This window comes from Populus nigra, chromosome 8, assembly GCF_951802175.1.
Source record: "Populus nigra chromosome 8, ddPopNigr1.1, whole genome shotgun sequence".
Taxonomy (NCBI): Eukaryota; Viridiplantae; Streptophyta; class Magnoliopsida; order Malpighiales; family Salicaceae; genus Populus; species Populus nigra.
This window is the reverse complement of record NC_084859.1, coordinates 10,774,367-10,801,392: the sequence shown is the minus strand read 5'-3', so window position 1 is coordinate 10,801,392 and position 27,026 is coordinate 10,774,367. Positions and strand designations below refer to the sequence as shown.

The 27,026-nt window shown below is 33.7% G+C and overlaps 3 protein-coding genes across 4 annotated transcripts; 1 reads left to right on the top strand and 2 right to left on the bottom strand.

Moving 5' to 3' along the window:
* Positions 1 to 4,569: 4,569 nt before the first annotated feature.
* Positions 4,570 to 5,717, bottom strand: LOC133701448 (ethylene-responsive transcription factor ERF039). Its single transcript, XM_062125369.1, has one exon. It carries the CDS (start codon positions 5,500 to 5,502, stop codon positions 4,825 to 4,827), a length of 678 nt encoding a protein of 225 aa, XP_061981353.1. The 5' UTR covers positions 5,503 to 5,717; the 3' UTR covers positions 4,570 to 4,824.
* Positions 5,718 to 8,279: 2,562 nt separating this feature from the next.
* On the bottom strand, positions 8,280 to 16,079 carry LOC133701873 (peroxisomal acyl-coenzyme A oxidase 1-like). 2 transcript variants are annotated; one of them, XR_009843631.1, is made up of 15 exons: positions 15,767 to 16,079; positions 15,491 to 15,599; positions 15,311 to 15,372; positions 14,909 to 15,118; positions 14,578 to 14,665; positions 14,328 to 14,490; positions 13,833 to 14,028; positions 12,995 to 13,192; positions 12,214 to 12,345; positions 11,270 to 11,390; positions 10,894 to 11,004; positions 10,446 to 10,515; positions 8,857 to 9,040; positions 8,509 to 8,774; positions 8,280 to 8,380 (listed from the first exon to the last, which is right to left on the bottom strand). XR_009843631.1 is itself a non-coding variant. In XM_062126024.1 (14 exons), the coding sequence occupies exons 1-14, from the start codon at positions 15,902 to 15,904 to the stop codon at positions 8,565 to 8,567; spliced, it is 1,992 nt and encodes a 663-aa protein (XP_061982008.1). In that variant the 5' UTR covers positions 15,905 to 16,079; the 3' UTR covers positions 8,280 to 8,564. The 2 variants fall into 2 exon arrangements, 1 of the variants encoding a protein (XP_061982008.1); XM_062126024.1 differs by having other exon boundaries at positions 8,280 to 8,774.
* A 3,847-nt stretch (positions 16,080 to 19,926) lies between these two features.
* LOC133701936 (transcription factor MYB114-like) lies at positions 19,927 to 20,795 on the top strand. The gene is made up of 3 exons (XM_062126135.1): positions 19,927 to 20,071; positions 20,219 to 20,348; positions 20,498 to 20,795. Exons 1-3 carry the CDS (start codon positions 19,927 to 19,929, stop codon positions 20,793 to 20,795), a joined length of 573 nt encoding a protein of 190 aa, XP_061982119.1.
* Positions 20,796 to 27,026: the final 6,231 nt, after the last annotated feature.

Here is a 27,026-nt window from a genome sequence, read left to right as displayed (position 1 = left end):
TGGTAAAATCTGTAATTTTCATTACATCAATGATTCCATCTGCATCTATCAAGACTATTCTATAATAGAAAATAATAAAAAAAAACATCATATATTGCATGCATGTAGAAACAATGGCAAAAAAAGAAAAGAACAAAGACTTACCTAACATGAAGGCATGAAGGATGAAGACTATGTCTAACATTGTGAAGATATAAAGAAGAAGTTAAGAGAGAGAGAGAGAGAGAATGGAAGACATGGAGAAAGAGAGAGAAAAAGAGTGAGATAGATTGACAAGGAGAGTAAAAGAAAATATATAAGAAGAAAAATAAAAGATAAATGAAATTAAGGATTTTGATATTTTAATTGGGGCTTTTTATCGACAGAATTATTAATGGATAATTAAATATATATTAATTTTTACAATCTGTCGATAATTCCATTGATAATTAAAACTTAAAATTTTTAATGAAACCTGAAATTTTGCAAACTCCCTAAAATTATTCAATGAATTTTTGGTTCATCTATAATTTCATCTGTAATTGTCAGTGGTAAAATCAATAATTTTTATTCCATCACTAATTTTGTTTGTAATTTTCAGTGATAAGATCTTGTAATTTTTTCCAACTCTATAGAACTTTCAAAAGAACTTAGTCTATCAGTGATTCCATCTGTAACTGTAATTGGTAAGGTCATGTACTTTTTTTCCAACACTCTGGAACTTTCCAAGGGACTTAGTCCATCAGTGATTTGATTTGTAATTATCATTGGCAAGTTCATGTAATTTAATTCCAACTTTTTGGAACTTTCTAAGGGACTTAGTCTGTCGATGATTCCATATGTAATTGTAAGTAGCATGGTCATCTAGTATTTTTCCAACTCTCAAACTTTCTGATAAACTTAATTCATCGGTGATTCCGTTTGTAATTAGCAGTTGCATGGTTATGTAATTTTTCCAACTCTTTAAAAATTTATGAGGGACTTAGTCCATCGGTGATTCTGGCTATTTTATGCAGTCCATCAATAATATTGTTGATATGAAATAGTATTTTTTTCAAAGTGTTTTTGTATCCAATCTATTTAACCTACAAATACAGTAAAATCACAACATAATAATACCATTTCTGTTCATAATAATAAAATCACAATGATAAATGTTCCATCAAGGTTAACAACAGTTCATTGTAAATGACCAACCAAAAAAATTACATTAAATTCAATTTCATTACACATTGATGTTTTACAATTTAGTCAAAATTATCTTCTTATTCTTCTTCTTATTCTTTTTTAATTTTATCATCGTCATGTCCATCATAATTTTTTTCATTGAATTGATACTTGTCAATATCATCATCTTCATCGACCTTTGTATGTCCACTAGTTATGAATACAACATTTAACTCCTTAACGTCAACATAAAAAAAAAAAATTCTTAGCAAAATCAAAATCAAAATTTTCATGTAAGTCGATAGATGGAAGTTAAATTATGAGAAGATTTTGATTTTTCTACTATGATTCCTTTATTGGTGATATCATGCCAATAGAATTTGAATAAAAAGACTTTATTAAGCTTGTGATATTGCAGTTCAATTACCTCTTCTAACTTTCTATAATAATTAATCAATTTCAAACTCATTAGAAGTTGAACCCTTAACACAAACTCCACTATTATAGGTCTTTTTACCCTGACCATACTCTTTAGTATGAAAGATATATTTATTGATGAAAAAAAAAAATCAAACAAACTCATATTGAAGAAAACAAAAAGGCTGATTTATGTAGTAATAGATGTAGGCCCCGTTTGTTTTGTGGTTGGAAAGTGTTTTTACAAAATTTTGAACTTTTTATTGCTTCAAATTGATTGTTTTTTTTTTTTTGTGTTTTTAGATCATTTTAATGCACTGATGTGAAAATATTTTTTTAAAAAAAAATATTTCAATACATTTCCAAACAAAAAACACTTTGAAAAACAATCACTACTACAATACTAAATAGGCTTGTACTTGAAGTCCCCATCATTCCTTGAACTATCATTAGTAAGTGTCGTTTGGTATTTTTATTTTTGAGAATTCTTAAAACAAAAAAATCATCTATTAATTTATTTTTTTCTTCATTTTTCAAAAATATAAGAATGCATAATCAGATACCGAAGTTTTTAAAGAAAAAATTCAACAAAAAAAATATATTTCTATTTCCAAAAATTTGAAAACAAATACTAAGCTTGAATAAATTAAAATAATTCCAAAATATTTAGAAATAAATCCAATTTTGATTAGTTTTTCTATAATTAATTATTTCTTTTATGTATTAATATATTAATTTATTTATTATAGGCTGTTAACTTTTATTTTATTTGTGTGTTTGATATTGTGGTGTAAGATGTTTTTCAAATATATTTTTCACTTAAAAATATATTAAAATAATTTTTTTTATTTTCTAGCACAATCACATCAAAAAAATCAAAAAGCATAAAAAAAAACAACTTGATGTTTTTTCAAGAGTTACACTAGGGTTGTTCACGGTTCGGTTCGGTTCGGTTCAGACTACAAAAACCAACCGAACCGAGTAATATAAATTTTGAAAAATTTAAACCGAACCGGACCGAAAACCGGTTCAAACCGGACCGGTTCGGTTCGGTGAAATTCGGTTTTTTGCCATAAAACCGAGAAATCCAATCATATCGTATATGGGTTTTTTTTTCGGTTTAGCTAGAATCTTGTTGTTCAAATCCTGCAAATATGGCAAAGCAAAGCCTCAAAAGTTTTAGCATCCCGATTAATAAGAATATTTGTTGATAAAGAAATTTACAAAACAAAAGAAAATGACAAACTAGATTGAGGAGGCTAGCCTTCTCCCATGGGCACTGGTTGTAATCACAATTTTCACCCACCAATCTAAAGTTGCACATATAAAATTATCATTAGTTTTTGCTATGGAAATCTTTTTTTAGCGTGCCCAGCAGGCCAATGCAAACAACACTAAAAATCAAAAGCACTTTAACTGTCTCTATTCTCCTTTATCCATTTAACAAGAAGACGAACCAGATCTTCATGACAGCTTGCGTAGAAATAAAGAGAGAAGCCAAAGAGATGGAGATGTTGATTTTTGTTTGGCTTGCGCAGAAGAGATGAAGATATGGGTTGTGCAGAAGAGATGGAGATGATGCACAGAAATAAAAAGAGAAGCCAAGGAGATCGAGATGTGGGTTTTTGTTCGGCTTGCGCAGAAGAGATGAAGATGATGCACAGAAATAAAAAGAGAAGCCAAGGAGATGGAGATGTGGGTGGATGACTTGGCTTGTGGAGGGCGGCGACTTTTTGTGTTATCAGTTTTGAGATGGAGAGTGGAGGGCGGGGCAATTTGTTAGGGTTAGGTTAATTGCAGTATTTATAGCCCTTTTGTTTTTTTGGTTGGGTCGGTTCGGTTCATCGGTTTTGGTTTTAAAACCGAAACCGAACCGAACCGGCAAGATTTTATGATTTTAAAAATTAGTTTAATCGGTTTTTCACCTCAGTTCGGTTTTCTCGGTTAAATTTTCTTCGGTTTTCTCGGTTTTCTCGGTTATTCGGTTTTTTTGAACACCCCCAAGTTACACACATAAAAACATAAGCTAGCACACTTCTAAAGACTTACTAATTTTAATCAATCCGCGGCATTGGATCCTCTAGGTGTCATCAAAATAGGTCACTTTCTCTAGTTAATACATGCTCTAAATTATGTTAGCAATTTTGGTCATGAATTCTATCTGGGTTTGTCTAAAATTATCTTGAAATTGACATGCATATTCACTCTGGTTCTAACCACTCCTATCTTGGCATCCACCTAAGATCATGCGTACTGTGAATACTTGAAGGACGATGATTGGTGTAAGAAGCTCGAAAATTATTGGACAACGAAAAGAGTTAATTTGTACTGCTGAACAACATAATGCTGGTTCGTTCTATAAATCGTGTCCTCACGTAGTATCATTTCATCAGTCATTATCAGATTTGAAAGTAGTGTCCACTGGGACCTCGCTCTGTGTTTTATCAGCATCAAACGGGTCCGAATTTAATTCAGACAGAGAGTTGATGTCATTGTTTTGAGCGTTTCAATTGACTTTCTGGGCCACTGCCCAAAACAGAAAAAAATAAATAATAATAATAATAATTCATCTATCTGAAAATGTTGATCCAATTAACAATTATGTTATATTTAAACATCACAATTCCAGCAATAGGTAGTTCTTTAAAGTAGTTGCCAGTGCCTTATTGCTCTCTTTCATGGAGACGAATATTGACAAGGATAGTGAGAGCAAGACCAAAGTACCATACAGAAGAACACAGCACTGAGTACCTTTTTTTAACCCGTGTTGTTTGATTAGGTGTGAAAATAAATGCTTCTCCGTATGAAACATCGCGAGATAGAGGGCATGGCCGGCCGGTCAGTACTGTATCCTCAGAGAAATGCATTAAAAACAAAAATGCTGTAGATGATTGATTGATTATCAAACTTCAGCCCTCGATCTTAAATGCAATGTTTATCAAATTAAAATAGGCGGCTCACTGGGTCTAATTCAGTGACAAATTGGAGAAGACACTTCAGGGATCATAAAATTAATATGCAATTCATGATTACTTTATTATTTATAGAGATTATTAAGCTTTGCCATTCATCTCCTTCTTATACAAGCTTCATGTAGATTGAAAGGGAATAATTAAGGCGCTGCTACACACACACACACACACACAGAGGTTCTACAGTATCTGTCAAAACCAAACCTACATACTCAAACTTTGATTTACTGATTTTTCTGTGTCTTTCGGAGAAATTGAGCACAGAAAAACAGTATACTAACTTGTCGGTTTAATAAATGTTTCTACTTGATTGGTATTCCCACAAAGAAGGCTCCTCGCGGTGCCAAAATCCAACATCTGATGTCTCGGTCCCAACCGGCTGCCATGGTGACAAGTAACAAAACTCATCAAATTGATGACTTATGTCTTGCAAAATGTCTGGCAAATCGATAAACGTGTCATCATCATCATCTCTTAATGGTGAGCTTAATGAATACTCCTGCGTCTCATTAGATGCCAAAGTACTATCCAGGGAGCGAGGAAGCATCAGCTCGGCTTCAGCTTCAGTTTCACGGCCCTTTTGACCTGTCTTGCAGCTCAAGGTAGCTGCTAGGGCAGCGGCAGCTTGAATATCTTTGGGAGATGAACTAGCTGCACGTGGAAATTCATGAGCGAGTTCGGGAAAATTAAGGTGAGCTGAATGACCTTTAATTGTAAGGGCAGCTACATCGTGCGCTCGAGCCGCCATTTCTGGTGTTGAGAAAGTTCCTAGCCAAATTCTTGACTTCTTCTTTGGTTGCCGGATTTCGGACACCCATTTGCCCCATTGACGCATCCTTACTCCACGGTATGATGGGTGCCTTCCGGCATTTCCTCTTCTCTTAGCCTGTTTGTCACTTTCATAATTGTTTGGGTCTTGATTTCGCTTGGAGCTGTTTTGGGACACTTGTTTTGTGGAATCCTTCATTGCAGAAGGAAATGAAGAGGAGGAGGAGAAGGTTGAAGAAGAGAAATAAATTACAAGTGTGTGATGAAGAGCTTGAAACAAGGGCTTATTGGCTACTAGCTATATAGTGCTAAGCCATTACAGTGAAGATATATAGAACACTGCAAGTATGCATCCATCAAAGAGATGGGTACTTGAAAGAGAAGTACAGGGACCTAGAGTTACCGTTGTGGTTATTTTGTTACATGTTTCGATTTTTAATAGAAAAAATTATCACCCCTCTTAATTATAACTTTTTTTTTATTTTTTTTATACTTAATTCTCTCTCTTTTTTTAAAAATTACAATTTACATTTTGAACAATTATAATTTTTAAATTTAAAAAAGAAAATGAATCTATTATTATATATATTAACTCAAAACATCCACTAATAACGACAAATCAATTTAATAAAGCTTCTCTCTTTACATGTAGTTTATCTCTCTTCTCGATGAATACAGTTTCTAAATCCAAACCACAACCTAATCTAGTTTTTTTTAATCAAATTATTTAAATATCACTTGAACTCAAGAAGGGTGTGTAAAGCTTGTTGTTTTTGGCATGCTAAGTACTTATGTTTCTTATTTTCTCCTTTCATGAATTAATTCCTTAATTTTCCTATTGGTTAAGGAATTGATACAAGTAAGTGGATGGATATTTCTTGGGGTGTTTTTTCCTTTTGTTTTGTTGAATGATGCAAAATGTTAATAATGTTTTTGTTTTTTGTGTTATGATTATAATGCTCATCGTCTAATTTTCTTCTTCGTCAACTATAGCAAGAAAAATGTGAGCTTAGACTAAGTAATTTAAAATATATATTTGAAAATATAGTAACAATTGCTTTTTAAAATATTTTTTATTTAAAAATATATTGAAATGATATTTTTTTTATTTTTAAAAAATTATATTTAACATCAGTACATCAAAATAATATGAAAATATCAAAAATTATTAATTTAAAATAAATAAAATAAAATAATTTTAAATTATTTTAAAAACACAATGCCAATTTAATGGTGTTCTCTGTTCTCTCGAAGTCAATGAGCAAAGAAAAGCAGTTGAAAGAGTGTACTTGCTTTGAGTGGTGGTTCAATTGGTGCATGCTGAAATAGAGGATATTTGTTGAATTTGGGTAGCTGGATTTCGGGGAGTAGAAAAGGACAACGGTGATGTCTTTTTTATATATAATAATAATATAATATTTAATATAAGAGGTTTTAATCCATTAATTAAAATATAATGATAATCATGTATATATTTTAAACTTTTTTTGTTGATTTTTTTATATATTTATCAATGAAGATGAAAAGTATATTAATGTAAACTGTAATTTTTTAAAGAATATACTCAAAGTAAAAGGATAATTAAACTATAGACAAGACATGATATTTTTTTTTTCTTTTTAATGATGCACAGCCTGTCTTTGTCTTGTATTGTTGATTGCTTTTTGGCTCTCTCTCCTCGTGTCTTGGTTAGATGTCTTAATTGAATTATCTAGGCATTCTTAATTAAAATTAGGTAAATTACTAAAAGCACCATGTGTTTTAACCATGAGAACATTTTATATATCAAATTTTATTTATTATGGTTTACATTCTATTATTTATACAGTTAATTTCATATTATATATTGAATCATTTATATGTTTACTGGATAAAAATATGTAAAAATTACAATTTTGATTAGGGGTGATATTTTTGTGTTTCAGTTTTTATAAAAAAAAAATAACTAAACTGAATTTTTTTTAAAATAGAAACCAGTTCAAACCGACCAGTTTCAGTTCGGTTCAGTTTTTTAGGACAAAAACCGGTTCAAACCAATTTGACTCGGTTTTTCAGTTTGACTCGGTTATTTTGGTTTGGGTCATTTTTTTCCGGTTTGGCTCGGTTTTTTTTTCTGGTTTTTTCAGTTTGGGTTCGGTTCGGTTCGGTTTTTTCGGTTTTAGGCTTATAAAACTGAACCGGTTGGTTTTTTTAAAATTTAAATCGGTTTAATCGGTTTTTTTCATTGTTTGGTTTTTTCAGTTATTTTTTCTCGATTTAATCAGTTTTTTTATTTGTTTGCTCACCTTTAATTTTGGTATTTAACTTGTGTTATGATTTTGTTATTACACAAAGTTCCATTATTAAGTGATTTTGATGGTTAAATATGGAATAGCCATCGCAGTAGCAACTAAATTAAAAAACAGTAGTTCTTGCATTAACAATGTTAAAATACAAACTCTTTCAAACATCAATTTATTTCTTTCTCGTCTTCTTCTTCCTCCTGTCATTATTATTTGTGTGTGTGTGTGTGTGTATTTTCATCTTAATATCCGATAGTTACATATACACCATTCTAGCCACCATTGCTTCATTTTTATTTATTTTTTGTTACTTCTTTATTTTTTTTCTCTAAAAAACATCCATTTTTTTCTCTAAAAAACATCCATTTTTTTCTTTATCATAATAACAACCAATAATCACAAACACACTATATATATATATATTTTCAATATCCATTACACTATTAGCATTTAGTAATTTCATATTAACCATAATAATAAGACATTCGGACATATGCAATTAAATTCTACAATAAACTATCATTTACTATATAAGTTCATATTAATTATATTATTCATACCCATGATACTACAACATATATGACATAGATTAAAGACTTTAAATCTACAAAGTTCCAAAAGGGAAATCAAAATTTATTACTTTTCTGAGGGGGAGTGATGAATCGTGAAACTAATATTTCATAGGGTAAAGAAATGACAGGAAAAATTATGTGATATAGTGAAAGACGAACAGGAAAAATTATGTGATGTAGTGAAAGACGATATTATCCACGGCTCATTTGCCACAACTGGGAGCTGAGGAAAAAAAAAACAATTATATCAACCAGGTTTTCAGTTTGGATGGTACAGATACAATAGCTTCTAAGAAACTAAAGCTCAACCTTTTAACTTCCTGGTGGTTATGGTCTAGGTAACCTTATTACCTTTTATTATTCACAACATCAAAGCACATGGAGCCAACAGCACAGCATCGTGCTCTTCAGAGTCTTGCGTTGTGGAGCTGTTGCTTCAGCATAGGGCGGATATACTCATTGTAGCCATCAGGCAAAACAGAGTCATTCAGAGGATCCTTCCATGCTTCTTCATAAAGTTTGGGATACACATTTCCATCATAGCGGCCGAGAACCGACCCAAGGTAGTGATCAGTGTAATTAAATGCATCGACAAGTGCAATTGCATTGGGTCGGACCTAAACCATGACATCAGAAATCAGATTATAGCTTAGATAACACAAGTAGAAGGATAAATTGAATAAGTCACCTGAAACTCACCTGAGAATATAAAGATCTCAGCTGATCATTTGCGAGTGAAGCTTGCTTGGGGGTAATGCAGCCAGTAGAGAGGAAATCACCCAGATGTTTGTGAAGAAGGTTTAAAGCATAGATGTAGCAGAGATTCTGCAACTGTTGTTTCACCCCATTTCCAGGTATATCTTGCTGCAATTTGTCAAAGAACCTGGAAGATAAGGAAATTTTAGAAAATTGAACCATAAAATATAAAGAATCAGGACCGGCATCCAACTTTAATTTCTCAGATTACCGAATCACCAAAAAATGCAGAAAGTGAAATTAGTATGTATTATATCAAGATTTGGATATCTCAGATTGTGCTTTGTAGATGATATGATACGGAGAGCTTCTCCAATTCACTCAAAAATCAGAGCCATGCTTGCATCACTTTACCAGACACCAGATATTGATAAAGCAGAAATGGTTTACAATGTATAGGCATTTGGCTCATTGGTAGTGGCCTCTTGGTTCTACCAAGAGACCACGGGTTTTCCACCCCATGCAAGAGGCATTGTTTTAAGACAAGACCCGACCTGGAGGTCGACCCAGCTCAATAGCTGGGTCACAGGTTGGCCGGGTTGACAACCTAGTTCAACCCAATAAATTGTAAAAAAAAGTTAAATTGTTAAAGTCCTCTCCCACTCACACAAGGGTGAAAGTTTACAAGTTTACTTGTTTGTAGTGTTGCTCGTGTATGTGAGAGAGGGAGATAAGTAAGTGACTATCGAAGTCAAGAGTAAAGCTTCTTGATCAGAATGGATCAAAGAGAAAAGGAAGTTCTAAATTACAAGCTACAAGTCTCTTTCTCTACACCACAAGCAATCCATGAGAGGGGTTATGTTCATTTGAAGAAAACCAGGTCTTGAGCTTCTTGGCCCCTTCACAATCTTCTCATATATCTCAACCTCTCAATATTCACATAAGGTTTAGTCATAATTATTAGCAAATATGTATTTTATACTATTCTGTATAGGAAAATCTTATGCATCTAGACTAGGGAAGACAGGAATTGGGATTTTTTCTTGTGTAAAAATTCTCTTCTAATTGTGTTATTCTGCGTGTGTGGCTGCCCAAGCTTTGTGAATTTGGAATTGTTCCCTAATTCAAAACGGCACTATTTTTATCCCAAAAAAAAAAGGCAGGTCTCCCCAGGCTTTGCCAAGTCTCCTGGGTTACAGGTTGCCCTGGTTTGATTGGGTAAATTTTCAAGTGGGTTTTTGTATGAAACCGGGCCAGTCTAGGACTCGGGTTAACCCACCAGGCTGATCCAGATTTTAAAACTATGGCAAGATATGGCCAAGCTAGCCTCTCATGTTTGCTGTTGGGGTCAGATTAATCCCCTGTGATGGTGAGTATTAAGTTCTGCTCCTCCTCCCTCCTAACACTAACAACTAACCACCAATCTATATCGGCTTGTCAACAAAATATGAAAAAAATAGTTAGCAAAGTATTGTTAGTCAACTTCAGTTCTATTCATGTGTGTACCAGAGAGCCAAACACCCATTGTCCATGGGTAGTTAAATCTGACATGGCATGTTTTTAAGTTGGCACATGAAGATGAGTAAACTTACTTGGAAACAACAATTAATTGGCAATGAGCAACCGCAGCCTCAACTAGATCAGCAGAGAGTTCAGCAAAACCTGAAGCAAAAGGATGAATTAGTGGAAAGGCATGTGATCCGTCAAGAAACATCTGCCCTTGAAAGAACCAAAAGGAACTACTCTATCAGTGCATGAGGGGAGCATATATCCAGTAGAATATAGAAATTTCAATTTCATAATCAGATGCCAGTGTTTCTATCAACTCAATCAAACTGTTAAAAAACTGCTGGCCAGAAACTCTGTCAAAATTAGCCACCAGTAGGGGCTGATAAATGTTGTCCCGGACCTTGAAAAACAAATTCCCCTTGCTCCAACCATCTTCAAGTGCTCCCATGACATATTTGGTATAAACAAAGTATAAAAGAAGAGAGCTGACAGTAAAGGACTTCAACCTAAATCAAGGAAGAGAAAACATACCATCTTCAGGATTTGCAAATTTGCTAAGATTTTGAGCACGGGCAACGCACATCCTGGCAGACCTGGCTTCAAATGCCTCCAGCATTACACTAGGCTTTAACCAATCCTCAGCTGCATTTATGGAATAAATAACACCGACTTAAGCACATGCATATGCACTATTTCAAATGATGTTTTGGAGAAAATTAAGTTTGATAAATTGCAATCAAAGAGCAAGTGTTTCAGGAACCAACAGTCACTGTCTAATCAAATTCGTCCAAGAGTAAATAATCCTAATGGTTTTATTTAATTAACTTATCATTCACCGAATTTTAACTATAAATATGAAAAGAGCTTAAAAAGGCACGGAAGAGAAACAAAACTAACAATACATTACCTGTTTGAACTTCACAGCGACACTGCATAAGATCCTGGACTCGTCCCAAATAAGCTGTTGTTCCAATAGGCTCTTTTCCAGAACCAAGCTGAGAAACAGTCTTCACGAGAAACCTTGCAACCTATAGAAAACATTTGTTAAGTAGAACGTCAAAAACAGTTCAAATTATTATTGATGACGTACATATTTGAATATGTGAAGAAGGCAGGAAAATTAAAAAATTAAATTAGTCAAGAATATCATCTTTCAGAAAATATGCATGACAAAGTCCAGCCACCAGTTCTCCCCTTACAGCCCATCCTCTACCATGTCAGTTATGGATGTGCATCATATGCTTCCTAAACCAAATGTGTGTTAGATTCCCTGCATTTTATATGCGTGGGAAGGGCCGAGTAATTTGGTCAACAGTTTTGAAGGGCTTCAAGTTGGTCAGCCTTCCACTGTGAGACTCTGGTGCTCAGTATCCAATTCAAGTTTCCTAGGCAAGCTTTCGAATCGAGAGTCTTACCTCATATTTCTTCTGTCTGTTTTTTTTTTTCCAGACCATTTTTTTTTCTGGATCTTATACAAGGATCTTCTCTGATCTGCTATATGCAATGGTTCAGGGATAGAATTCCCTGGATGTAATTGGGGCTAAAGATTTTTTAGCACAACCACTGTATTTCCCATCTTGGCCATGAAATGTTCTCTTTCTTTGCCCATGAACATGAGCAGTGGTCAAATTGCATATATTATTGCAAATGCGCAATTGATTTGTAATTTCATTCTCCAATGTTGATATATCAAGCCCAATCTAGGGTTCTATCATAACAAATATAAATGAAATAAGACATAATCTGCCATGTTCCATCAAAGAAATACTTTTATCACTACCTGTTACCACATCTAAAATGGAAACACAGACATTATCAAATACAAGAATGGTGATACTCCACGATCCATACCTGTAAAAGGAGCACAACATTGTCTCCTTCATATGTACAGGCAGGGACATATACTGCAAACAATTCAGGAAGCCCACTGGCACAAAGATAACCATGGCCACCACACAATTTCCTACATTCTTCAATAGCATCCTGCAGCCGAAGTGAATTTTTGTTTTTAAGAGATTAATGTGTCAGATCAATCATAAAAAAAGAAAAGGACAAAAAAGTGTCATGCTTGAAGCTAGCACTATAGAACTCTGCCATCCAGACCCAGATCCACAAAGGTGTATTGTGCGTATGAAACAAAATAGTTAGGCCCAAGAGTACAATTGATTGCACAAGATAGAATAGCTAAAATAGTAAAATACCATCATAGGAAATTCTTTGTTTCATCCACACTGACATTTGGAAAAATTCTTACGTACAGATTTATTAACAGTATGTCACAGTATTCTGCAAATGCATAAATTGGTTATCAGTGCTAGTCTAGAATAATTACATTTTAGACAATAAATTGAACGCGACTGGTCATCCTTCCAGAATAGCATTATTATGGTGAAACAATACAGGGAACTATGATGAAACTGCTAAAAATAGGAGCATTGAGCCATGATTTTAGTTTTAAATTAAGATCACCAAGTTTAAGCTCAATGAATGAACCTCAAAAGCACTTAAGCAGCTTGGCTTGTGAAACCTCATTATGCTGTCAATCCTTCAGAGATCAACACTCAGCCAAGTTCAAAGAAAAGGAAATCAAACGATGAATTCTAGTAGAAAAATGTCAGTAATAGTTACATACAGCAGTGGCAGTGGTAGTCAAAGACTTCAAGCCTGCGGTACATGCATGAGCCTCAGGTAATGTAGAAAAATCATTAGCTTGCAACCTCTGGGTCACATCCGTATAAAGCCATTTCAGCCATTCACCAACAAATCTGAATGCATAGGCAGAAGCCAGCAAAGGAAAGAGTCTATTTTGCTGAGTTTTGTAATCAATCACCTAAAACAGAGCAGATAACAAGAGCATTAGAAACATTCTCAGGGAGCAACTAAAATATCAATGTCCAATCAGCCAGTGGAGAGAGAGGGGACCAAGAACACTTTCTAACACATTTTTCAAGATTATACTTAGTTTGGAACAAAGAAACAGGTGATACGTGTACGCAGTACCAAAATGGTCATTCAACATAAGTTGTGACAGATTAACAGCCATTTCAACCTGTTAAACTACAGATGCATGTACAGCTGTATTGCTTACATGCATATGTCATGAGATTTACATGCATAACAGTCTTCACAATTTGGTATCATCTAAAAAAACTATCATGGATGGAAAAGATCTGGACAGGGAGTGGGTTTTGCCCTCATTGTCTCGCCCTGATCAGGGCAGGTTCTATACCCTGAAGGCTGAAAAATAAATTTGTTAAATTTGTTTTTCCTTTCTTAGATTCATTAATATGTAGGTAGATAAATATTGTATGTAATGAGATATTATAAAATAACTAAGCATAAGTAAATTATAAAAAGAATTAAAATAATCAGTTAATTATGGGGCACACTGCAGATTGTGGGTATAGGCTTTAGCAAATGCATTTTCCCAAAATGAAGATTAGCATAAGGAAATAAGTTTTAAAGTATACCTGGGTCTCCACTCCATCCTGTGAACCAAACTGTCTGCGAACAGCGCTATACCTTGTAGCAATACAAACTGCCCGAGACAAAGCAGAGGACGCATCAGCTACAATTGTTTGTCGCACGAACACCATAGTGCCATAAATCAACTGCCGTGGAACATTGGATTGCACACATTTCCCTTCCCTGGTAACCTGAAAGACTCTGAAACATCCAAAGAAAATTTCTAAATAAATAAATAAATCACATTAATCATATAATGATAACATGTAAAGTTTTATTGTTATGAAAGATCACAATCTGAAACTCCCTGAACTTTTAGAGAAGTTTCATAATTTCACTATTAACTACTGGAGAACAAAGGGAAGCCACCAACCATTTCAATGCAAAATCTAGAAGTGGGGTCAATTCAAGATGACCAATTATGATCCTACAAGAAACTTGTGACATCTCAAAGCTGTGAGAGGAAAAGGAGAAAAGGGAGAGGTATGTGAGGTACCAACCTCATCAACATCTGGTTCCTTGGGATGCGAACATGATCAAATGTCAAAACACCATTATCCATGGTGTTATATGCCCCGTTTCCAAATTTCATTCCAATATCACCAATGGTTATGCCTGGAAGAGGCATGTGATCGTCCAGGCTCCTAAGCTGGACAATAAAACCTGAAATTTGCATTTTAATATAGTTAATTAATACTCAGAAGACCATTTTCAAAATTGAGGGGGGGGGGGGGGTTGTTTCATGCTTACCATGCACTCCATATTCTTCACCATTGGTTATAAGGCGTGCATAAACAACAGCGTGTGTGGAAACTTTACCCAGTCCTCCAGGCCACCACTGCAAAACAAAGTGCAGTAAAAATAGAATCCTTCTCCAGTAAGAAGAATAAAAACTCTTGATCCTGTTTTGGTTCAATATTCCACGCTTGCGCCAAATTCAATTCCATGCATCACATGGATGTTCGATCACATTAGCAGATAATATGAACACTTCTCTCCAGTCTCCGTACATGATATTAAGATCAGTCTCATAGATTATCTCAAACTAATTAGTTAGGCTCTTAGTGAGCAATTTACTTACTTTGCTTGATGTCAATGTAGGACTATGAATGACAAACTCATCCTTGTCAGGATCAAAGGTTGCAGTTGTTTCAAGCCCTTGAACATTGGATCCATGACCAAGTTCAGTTTGTGCATAGCAGCCAATTATCTGCATCTTATATGCCAATGGCAACCACTTCTGTTGCTGCTCTTCAGTGCCTTGTCCTTTAATAGCAGGTACAAACATTCCCTGCCCAATGCCAACCCCACCCACACACACAAGAAAAGACAAGAAAAGGAAAAGAAAATAACTCAGAGGCCTTGTCTATAATCCTCAAGAAAATGAACATGGAAAAGAGCACCTCGACCTTTAAATATCAAATCAACAAACATATTGAAAGAGACAAACAATGCAAAACAAGGTGTAGATTGCAGAGCTTACCCAATGAAGATCAGTAAAAGCAGGCTCATCCACGAAAAACCTTAGCCTACCAGCCTCTTCTTCTGTAACAAAACAACTTCCAAAGCTAAATCATTAAAAAAAAAAGAGAGGAAGATTTTAAGGGAAGGGAGTAGCAGCATTGCAAAACAATGTCAAATCCCAGGTTAAAGCCCGACGGACCAGTAAGGCGAAGCTCAATGATACGTTTCCATGCATAAGTTGCTTTCCTCAGAGTGTTTTTGAACAATTCTTTCCTCCCTAACCGACTCCTGTTGTCCTTTTGAAATGCCTGCAACAAACTCAAACCAATTGAATTAGATGAAAACAATTACTCTCATCAATGGGTAATAATAATAATAATTGATGACAAAAATTGAGCTAAAATAACAAAACATTAACTTAGTCTAAAGAAGCAATTAGCCCTCCAATTCCAAAGAAAAAAGGAAAGAAGAATACCGGATCGGAGGCCACAAGACGAGCCATGCGATCTGAGACTTCAAACGCGTGGCGAGAACCAGCCCACACGATCTTCATGGCGTCCACATCGAACTGCTTCTTGCTCCTCTCGTGAGGCAGGATATCCACTCCTTCCATTTTCTTTTGTTTTTTTTTTTAATTCCAGTCGAAGAAATTCAATAAATTCTTGCAAACAAATCGAAAACTAACAGATTCTACGAAGTAGGAAAGAGAGAGGGAGACAAGGACTCAGATATGTTCGATTCGGTGGTAGAGTCGTCGAGATTGAGGAGCCCCCGCGCACATGGATATATATATATATATATATATATATATATATATATATATATATATATATAAAGCAGGCAAAAAGTCCACCTGGATATTCCATGATTTGGATGATATAGTGCTTTTCTAAACGCTCTTTTGACAAGTACGTGTACTATTACGTTCACATCGGTGTGGACTTTGGGATCCTTCGCTGTAGTCTATCCTTCCACGCTTTCCCACGTTGCTATTTTTGGTCGGAGGAAACCCAAACCATTCCGTTTTGTTCCTTGTTTTGATATAACTATAACTTAGTATCTGTATTTTATAAATAATAACTAATTAGTCCTTTATTTTTCAGAAACCTTATATTTTCATCTATTTCATGTTCTCTTCTAATTTGATTTGTTTTTTAAAATAAATAGAAAAATAAAATAAGAAGTAGATGATATCAAAATATTGATTAGAAAGAAAGTATTTTTGGAATAAAATGTTGTTAAATTGAGCATGGTCAATAATAGACAAGGGAATAATTGATTATTTATTTTGTTAATTATAGGGACTAAGTTATAATTAACTCTATTGTTCATTTTAATTAAAATTATTTTAATATATAGTGTCATCAATTACATGTTTTAATCAAATGAAAATATTATAATGACATTGACAGACTGGAATTTACCATTGCAAGTTTTGCTGAGAAAATAAATTTCATTCCTCCACGGAAGTATAGTCCGCAAGGAAAAGTCACAAGTTCTTACGTGTTTTCCCTTATCTTTCCATCGGGCCTGCCCCATGCGTTGTCCAAGTCTAGTAGGGTGGCTGCTGCCTAGTTTAATGCTCTCCTTTGTCGACCAAATTTGAAAAACAGTGCTGAAGAGCTGGTACCTCTTTTCTGCACGTGGACTTAATTATGTTTAATAATTTTATTTGTTATGGTTAATTTTTTATTTAATTAAATAATAATAATAAAAATGATTGAATAAAAAAATTCTATGTAAGGTTTGTACATATTCAAAAAATATATTTTTTTTTATTTTATGTAAAAACCAAGTAAAAACTATCTCATATTTAACTAAATACTAAATTTAAAAGTTAAAAAATAAATATTGATATGAATATTTAATCCTAGACTTAATTATATCTAATAACTTTATTTTTTAGAATCAATATTTTATTTAATAAAAAAAATATACATTCATAGTAAAGCAATTAAAAAAATTAAAAAAAATTAAATAGGATTACACAAAAAATAACCTTTAATATTAGAAAAAATTGTTGAAATCTTATTCGTAAAAAACCCCAACATAAAAAACCAACCTGGAAAAAAAAATTTATAAGTTAACAGGTGTTTTAAGGTGTATTTAGAATTGTAATAGTAGTTACGGTTTAAAATGTTTTCTTTTTAGAATTGTATGAAAATAATATATTTTTATTTTTTAAAATTATTTTTAATATTAATACATTAAAATAATTTAAAAATACAAAACAAATTAAAATTTAAAAGAACAAGTTTCAAAACAGACTCTTGGGGCCACTAGGCCCGGCTCCCCTTCGACAAAGATAAGCTTCTGACCCCCACTTGGACCCTCTACCTCAGCTATCCTATTATGTCCTTCCACTGGACTCAAGCCCACCTGTGTTTCCCTTTTCGGCCCAACTCCCTTCACGGGCCCTTTATCCTTCATAGCTGGACCTCGCAGAACATTATATATTTATTATATGATAACGCATAATCCTTTTCCTTCGATGTCGTGCCCTTATCCATGAGCTCCGCCTTCCTCTAGCTGCATGGCAGAATTTTCAGGATTTGTTGGCTCTACCAAAACACTAGGGCGAGTCCCCTCTGTCACCCCGTCCTTCAAGGTAGCCCCTCGCTTTAGCGTCCTTCCATGAGAATATAATGGGCATGATCTTGCAATATTATGATGTGTAGCTGTAGCCCCTCGTGCTCGACCTTATACCAGTACTGCTCTCGAATCCATGCCTTCCCCGCATCAGGTTGGTTTGAATCTATTTAATACAAATCTTGACAAATTTCCCTCTCTCTACGTTAAGGGTATTCATATCTACTTTGACAAGAGTCCCAGAACTGTGGCCAAGGCTAGAAGAAAACTTTCATCGTAGTATACGATATTCAGATCTGGGATCCTTGCCCAAACTAGAGTTCTATCAATTTTAGCTGTAGAAGACACAAAATTTGGTCGAAAATCATCCAAGGATCTCCGTCCATGACTTTCTGTCTGTCATTCTCTTGATCAAACTTGGCCATGAAGAAGCCATGCCCTACGTCCATAAGGTCAAAACCACCATTCAGTTTCCATAGGGCACTCAAACGAGAGTTCATCTGGGTATAACCTATATTCTTCCCCAACAATTTGATTATCAATGAGTCACCCCATGGATAACACAAATCATTAAAACTCTTGTCATCCAATAAAATCTTCGGTAGCAAACGATCCTCGTTTTCATATTGAACATGAACAAGTTGTTGCCCTATCATGTCAGTTTTTTCAAGTGCAGGGGGTGGGTTTCTGGTTCCCAACACTTTATCTCGAAAGGAAATCCTCCCACCTTGAATCTGTTCGTTTGACAATCCGCTAATATCAGGTGGCTTTGCTGGGACAGTTTCACTCTCTTGTGCCCTCTCTGTAAACTCGACCTCCATGATTTTCAAGTCGAAGTTGTTCTAAATGTTACAATAACATACTAAGAGTTACACACTAGCTTAGAACATCAAGCAAACCGGGAAACAAAAAACCTGAAACCATGATGTCATCCGGTCCATGTGAAAAATAAAAGGTTTTACCTTTTCATTCATCCCATCATTGATGAGCAATTATTTTGAAGTTGAAGTACAATAACTAAATTGGTGAAAAGGCGGTTATAAGGAGAGTTAAATGCGTGAAATCATGAATCGAAGATTTTCTTGAAAGGTATTGATTGATTCAACTGTGAGCAGTTCCACATCAATGAATTTCTACCGATTACTGCTCTTTCCTTGTGCTCTCGCATATTTTCTACTTGTTTAATGACTAGAGAAAAGTAAAAATCGAATACCATTGCAAGCCACGGACTATTTGATTTTTACAATTTATCTTTATTTATTTTTAGTTTTAGTCATTTGAGATTAGTGGTCATCTCATTGAATTTGGGAGTCATGTCTTATCTCTTATATAGTCTCATCATGATTTTCAAATGTCCCAAAACTAATCCCAACTCAACTTACAAGAAAAATTATTTTTTTTCATAAAAAAAAAACATAATATATATCAGTCTTAATAACTCTAATTAATATTGAATCGTATTGACTATGAACATTTAGAAATAATATTTTAATACAATGAAAATTTCATACATAATATATATCAGTCTCAATAACTCTAATTAATATTGAGTCGCATTGACCATAAACATTTAAGAATAATGTTTTGATGCAATGAAAATCTCATAATTATAACAACTTTATAATTTTTTTTGTAAAATATTTTTGTTTCAAGAACTTTATCTTTACTCTAAATTCATTAATCAAATATTACATTCATTAATAAGATATTTAATGAATATTAAAGATAAATAAGGCCTTATTAATAAGCTTCACACACACACACACACACACACATATATATATATATATATAAACAAAATCAATATCACATCTAGCCAACTAATTACCTACAAAACAGATACACAAATACTTACTTCTCCCCTTCATAAATTGCCCAAGTCCAACATGCATTTATGTCCGTCTCATATAAATCACCAATTGCATCTCCTTTTTGTGCCGCAGTCACCAGCTAACATGCTACCTGCATCTCGCTAACTCTAACAATTTCCTACTTCAAAAAAACTGTCTTTCTTATATTTAAACTTCTGTATCTCTCTTTCCTCTCATGGCTCCCAAGAATACTGTCACTGATGCATCCACTAAAAAAGTTATGAGCAAAGGAGCATGGACGGCTGAGGAAGATAACAAACTAGCTCACTGCGTTGAAGTTCATGGTGCAAAAAGGTGGAAAACAATTGCACTTAAATCAGGTCAATCTCAGTCCCAGTTTTCCTCGTAAAACAGCTAGCCCCGTATATTTTAGCAATTACATTTTGCCAGGGTTTCGAACAGTTAGTACTATTTTTTTGTGCTCTATGCTAGCTAGACGGACCTCCATATTTTCTTATATTTTTCAGGTTTAAATCGAAGTGGAAAGAGTTGCAGATTGAGATGGATGAACTATTTGAGACCTAACATCAAGAGAGGCAACATATCACATGACGAAGAGGACTTGATTATCAGGCTCCATAAGCTGCTAGGAAACAGGTTAATTATTATCTAAACTCCGGACCACTACGTACTCTAATTACGAGAGCTATACTGATATAAATGTTCATTCTATCTTGTGCCGTGCGTCTTCGAGCACTATCGTCTAATATGATAGCAATTTGAGCAGTTTTTTTACATGAATATAGGTGGTCACTGATTGCTGGGAGACTTCCAGGGCGAACAGATAATGAAATTAAGAACTACTGGAATTCTCATTTGAGCAAGAAAATTATAGATCAAACTCAAAAGGAGAAAATTCCAGATCAACCTTCCACACCGCTAGCTACCATGCACCAAAAGACTTCGGATGCCATTCAGGTCGAGGAAGAACGCAGCGCTAGAGAAGCATGGAACTTGGAGACTGGGAACTTTGATGTCGACGAGTTCTTTGACTTCTCCGCTGAAGGATTTTATTGGGTTGATAAATCTCTTCGATCAACTTGATGGGGATTCAGTGGCTCACCGATCGTGAAGAGGTGACCATTATGTGATGCAATGAAAGTGGTGTTTGCAAGAATGGGAGTTTTTTAAAAAAATATTTTTTTTTATTTGGAAGTTGATTAAAATAATATTTTTTATTTTTAAAAATTTATTTTTTACATCAGCATATCAAAATAATCCAAATAAAAAAATTAATTTAAAGCTAAAAAAAGTTCAATTTTTTTCAAAAATACAGTTTAACCGCAATGTCAACCTTGAGTTAAAAGGTTAATGCATGATGTAAAGCCAGAATTAATTATAAAAAGTTGCTCATTTTAGATAGTTTAACTAGATTAGTGGTCCGTATAATGCGGCAGGTTGTACAAATTAATCTTTTTTCAACCCAGAAAAAAAAGTTCAAGAGATGGTTGTGTTTTTTAAAAAGTAAGAAAATTTTGATAATTGGGTTAAACCTCAATTCATTTCATATTATAAAAAAAAAAAAAAAATTCAGGCAACAACAACAGCAACAAATACATTTTTAAAAAATATATTCAATTAAAAATTGAGCTAACACGCAATACTTGTGACCTGATATATGAGATCATAATAACGCTATAGAAGAATGACATCAACAAAAAAGGACCTAAAAAAAAGATATAAGCTAATCCGGTCCTATCTTTCAAACCCGTGACCTGAAAGGTTAACCAAACATTGATCAATAAAATATTGAGAGATACAATTGAAAAAGAAAGTTTCAATAAAAAATTATTAAAACTAAAACAAATAGTAATCAAAAGAATAAGGACAAAATCTGATATAAAATAAAATGAATTGAAGTATTGAGAGATGCAATTGAAAAAAATCAATGAAGAAAATGATATAAAATATTGAGGGATGTAATTGAAAAGATAATTTAATTAAGAGAATAATTTTAAAAAATCAAAATTAAAAGAATGGGGACCAAATCTGAAAGGTGAAAAAAACAAAGGATGATTAAATTGAAGAAAATTCTAATTCTATGGATAATCTAAAATAAATAAAAAGAACTTGAACCAAATCTGAAAGAAAAATAAATCGAATGGCTAATTTGAATGAAAATGTGCAGGGGTTGGTTATGGAATCAAGAAGAAGAGAGGAAAGAAGGAAGGAAAAAAAGAGATGGAAACTGGTGCAAAACTCAACATATTTGTGCCATACGCGCTGCTCAGGAATAGAGGCAATACCATGAGGATTAAAACGCCGTCATGGAAGCTGAAGTTTGGTCATTGAACGGCATAGTATGTTTCGTCCAAAGACTGGGGGACAACCCACGTGCGTCTACGTAACCCCACGCGCGATCTTTTTTCCAGATTAAATAATGTTTTATTTATGCAAAAATACTAAAGTACTCTTATTCAAACTTGATAATTACAAAAAACCAAAATAAAAAGACAAAAACACCCCTTGATCAAGGATGTCGCACCCCACATCGCGGCAGCCTTAAAAATTTATTAAATCTTTGGAAAAAACGGATTTCTGGTATCCTATTCTTTGATGGGGAATGATCTTTATTTAAGGAGTCGCCACCTAGTATTATGGTTACTAGGAACCCTAACTGGTCAACAGAGATTCTATGGTCCGAGACTGGTTATGTAAAAGGGAAGATATTATCACCCCTTAAATGTCCTGCCTAAGGCAGGCTGCATTGCTGATCTTTGTCATTAATTGCTAACATTTTTGTTGGTTTATACTATGATTGTTTGCGTGTAATATTCCTGACTCTGGCGCCAGTGAATATTCAACTACGAATATTTCCAACTCTGGCGCTGGTAAATATTACGTAGGTATCAAAATAAATAAATTTAAATCATCATTTTTTTTATTCCTGACTCTGGCGTCAGTGAATAAACAAATAAAATCAATTTATTTTTTACGCATACGCATTATTTTTACTTTTATGTAGCTAAATAAAAAAAAACACAATAAAATAAAATAAATTTACATTAGTATTTTTATTCCTGACTCTGGCGTTAGTGAATAAACCAAATAAATTTATTTTATTTTATCTTATGTTTTTTTTTTGCACGCACATTTTTCATTTTTATATAACTAAATAAAATACAATGAAATAAATTTGAATTGGTATTTTTATTCTGACTCTGGCGTCAATGAATAAATAAAAAAAATAAAGTCTTTTACATACACAATTTTTATTATATATTTTTCTATCTTTTTATTTATTTTTTTGGGGCTGGGCTGGGCTAAATCCAGCCCAGCATATATATTGATGGCTGGGCTGAGCTCAGCCCCACAAGGGTTGGGCTACGCCTAGCCAGCCCGGCTCGGTCACTGCCCCAAGCCAGTGACCGGCTGGGCAAAAGGCTGATGCACGCATGAAGCACTTTCACGCGTGCATCAACAGTGCGAAGGTAATTAAATTACCTTCGCACTGTTCAAATGCAATTTGAACACAGAAGAGCAAAAACAAATGGAAACGGGCGCACCTGTTTCTGGAGATTGCGAAGAAGGCTGCAGCGCTGGTGGGGTTCGACTGCTTTCTGTTTCTGGCGATGGTGAAGAAGGCTGCAATATTGGTGTGGGTTCGAATGCTTTCTGTTTCTGGCAATGGTGAGGAAGGCTGCAACGCTGGTGTGGGTTCTATTGCTTTCTGTCAATAACCGATGGTTCAGTGATCAATTGTTTTCTTGCAGGGAAGAAAACAGGGTTGATCCGTGACTCCCCTCTACCTTTCTCTCCTTTTCTGTGTATATATTTTTTTGGTTTATGCCCTGTTTTTTTTTTGTTTTTTTACTCTGTTTTGGGTTGATGTTTCCGTTCTTGACTCTGTATTTTTTTGGGTTGTGTTTTGTTCGCTCTGTTTTTCTGGGTTGATTGCTCTCTTTTTTCTCCTTTCTCTTCCTTCTTTTTTTTTTTTTTGTCAATTGTTGGGTATTTATAGGGACCAATCCTCCTCTCCCTCAGCCTAACGTCTCTCATCCTGATAAGCACGGCTGAGAGAGACGGTTCCTGCTAGGACTCGGACGCGGAGCCTAATCCTTATCTCATCGGGTTGTGATTATCATGAAGATAAAGATTGCTTCTCTGTGTTTTAAAAGAACTAGGATGCTGGTGTTTCACACTTTTGTTTCCTTCTTTGTAGGCGGGCGTTCGGTGCTTTGAAGACGAAGATGACGAACAACACCCGATTGAAACGATGCTGTTTTTGGGGCTGGAATGGTTATTTCCAATCTGGTCCTTGAATTTTCTAAATCCTTGCATTCAAATCCCTGGTCTTTTAATTTTCAAGATTTACCCTCCTTAAAATTAAATTAAAAATAAATAGGTTAAAATTAGGTTACAACCAAGGCAAAGCCCATTCTGATTCAAGGGTATTGTCGTAATTTTAATGTGCAACTAAAGCAAAAAAAGTTAAAAGTACCCTTGCCTATCAGTAACGTACTTTACTGTGCAAATAACAATGAAAAGATTATTATACCCTCGTTTCGAAGACCAATTGTGTTATGATAATAGCGGCAAAATCATTTATGGGCTCCGTAATAGATGCAAAGTAAAACCAGTAGCCCTTTAGTTTCTTTTAATGTTTTCTTTTTCCTTTTTTCAATTTTTTAATCATTTGGGACCAAGCTGGTGTTGATACTGAAAATACATACCATTATTCTAAGAAACACTTTCCATCTTTACCCCTAAACCAAAAGTCTTGGACCAACATGTCGAACTGGTCATGATATAATAACATTACAGAAATGATTTACGAATAAATTCTTTATATTAAATTTCATACAAATTGACGTGTTAATCAAAAAAATAAAATTGGAACTGTTAAAATATAGGTCTATGAGTTTTAAATAGTTGACATCCTGTGAAAGAAATAATTGCCACTTGTTTTGTACTAAAATATTGCATGAAGAGTCTTTTCTTTTGTAAATATTTAATTATAATTAAAATGCATAAATATTAAATATGATATGCCATGAATTATCCTATTACAGCTATTGGGGAACAAAAGACATGTAAGTTTTTGCATCAAATAGTTCATTTATTAGCACCAAAAAAAAACAGAGAGAGAAGGCCAAATCTCATTCATTTAATTCCCTTTCTCATGCGGGTGGCTGCATTCACTCCTTGGAATTAGAAATTGATTCTACAACCACCTGTTTGTCCCCGGAATCGGTGTAAACTTGTTATGGACAACCGCGAAGGATGCTCTACTGTCTTCTCTGCACAAGAAATCTGGAAATGTAAATTTTCATAACAAACCTATCATCATTGAAAATTAGGCAGTGTTTGTTATGCTAAATAAAATTAATTTAATTTTTTTTTGAAGTTGTTTGGTGTAATTTTGGACTGTATTAAAATTAATTTTGGGGCAATGCTCGGGTTGACCACTGACTTGTGCCAACATAAAGATTAAAGTGGTTATTATCATAATTTTAAAACTGGACTTTGAGGTCAACGCAGGGCAAGACTCGAGTCACAGGTCAGTAGTGTCAACCCAAGTTGATCCAAATTAACAATGGCACTACCAGAAAATCAATAAATATAAATGGAAATATCGAAGGAATATTTCCGTCGGTAAATTTTCGAGAGATTTTACCGACTAAAATATTCCCTTGATATATACCGAAGGAATTACAGTAGGATAAAAATTAAAACAAAGCAAAAAAATGATGACGTGTCATTTTTACCGATGAAATTTATTCCGTCGGTAAATTAGTTAGTAAACTGTGAACACTGTTCATCATGTCAATTACAAAAGGAATCACCGACGGAATTTTCCGTCGGTATTTTCCAGAGAGATACAGAACTGTTCACTTTCCAATTGCATTGTTAATTTTTTATTCTTTATGAACAAAATCATCGACGGATTGAAAAGTCGTCGGTGTTATTTGGCGGTTTTCTGAAAAAAAAATCAATTAATTTAAAATTTTCATTTAAATATTACAGACGGAATTACCGACGGATTGAAAAATTATCAGTAATTGTTGGCGATTTCTGAAAACTTTTTACGAAATTGAAAATTTAAATTAAATATTAACGATGGAATTACCGACGGAATAATTAAAAATTATTAATATTTAATTATCCGTCGGTAAATCCGTCACTAACGCGCCCCAATAAAAAGCCTAAATCCTCTTAATTATTATTTTACAAGAGACAGACTCATTTCTTATTATTTCTCTTCTTCTACTTCTTTTTTTTCTTCTTCTTCACTATATATAAAAAACATCAATATCTATTTCTTTCTCTTCTTTTCTCTCCTCATCTCCTTCTCTTCTCCTCCATGCTCGGGTATGTCTTCCTCTTCTTTCTTCTTTTATCCTTTTAGTTTTTTTTTAATTAATATGTTTTACGAAAAAAAATTTTCTCCTTAGCTTCACTTGCAACTACGTTAAGGTAAGATTTTTTCTTTTTCTTCTTTTTTCATGATTTCTTTCACTATATTTGTTTTTTATTTTATTTTTAATTTTTTTGTTCTTAATAATTATATAAATGTTGTTGTGAGATTTTTTTTTCATATGAGATCAATTTTTAGTTGATTTATTTATAGGATTTTTAAATTTTTAGCAATTGCTTTACCAAAAAAAATTTCATATGAATTTTTTTAGTTGAATTTATTTTTTCATTTTATTTATTTGTTGCAAATTTGTTTGAGTTGATTTTCTTATTCTTTTTTCCAAGCATTTTGAGTATATATTATAGAGTGTTGATTTATGTTAATTTAATTATTTTATAATTTTATAAAATGAATTTTTTTAAAATGTTTTTAAATAATTACCGATGAAATTTTCGTCGATATATCCCTCGATAAATTTGTTGGTAATAAAAAATATTATTACCGATGGATATAGTAACAGAATGAAGCATGTACTTTTTTTACACATCAATTCCATCAGTAAATCTGTCATTAATAATATTTTTTATTACCAATAGATTTACTGACGGATAAAAAATTACCGATAAAAGATGCACCGACGGAGCATTTATGTCGGTAATTTCGTTGGTAAATTAATTATCGACGGAATATGTGTCTTACGCCAACGGAAAAATTACATCGGTAAAACTGTTAAATGTTGTAGTATGAGTATAAAAAAGTGATTATTATTATAGTTTTAAAACATGACTCAAGAGTCGACTCAGGGCAAGACTCGAGTCACGGATTGAGAAGGTCATCTCAATATTTAAAAAAAATAAAATTAATGCAACCTTGTTTTGACAAAAATAAATTTAAAAGTCAGTGGATCTTTTGCTTAT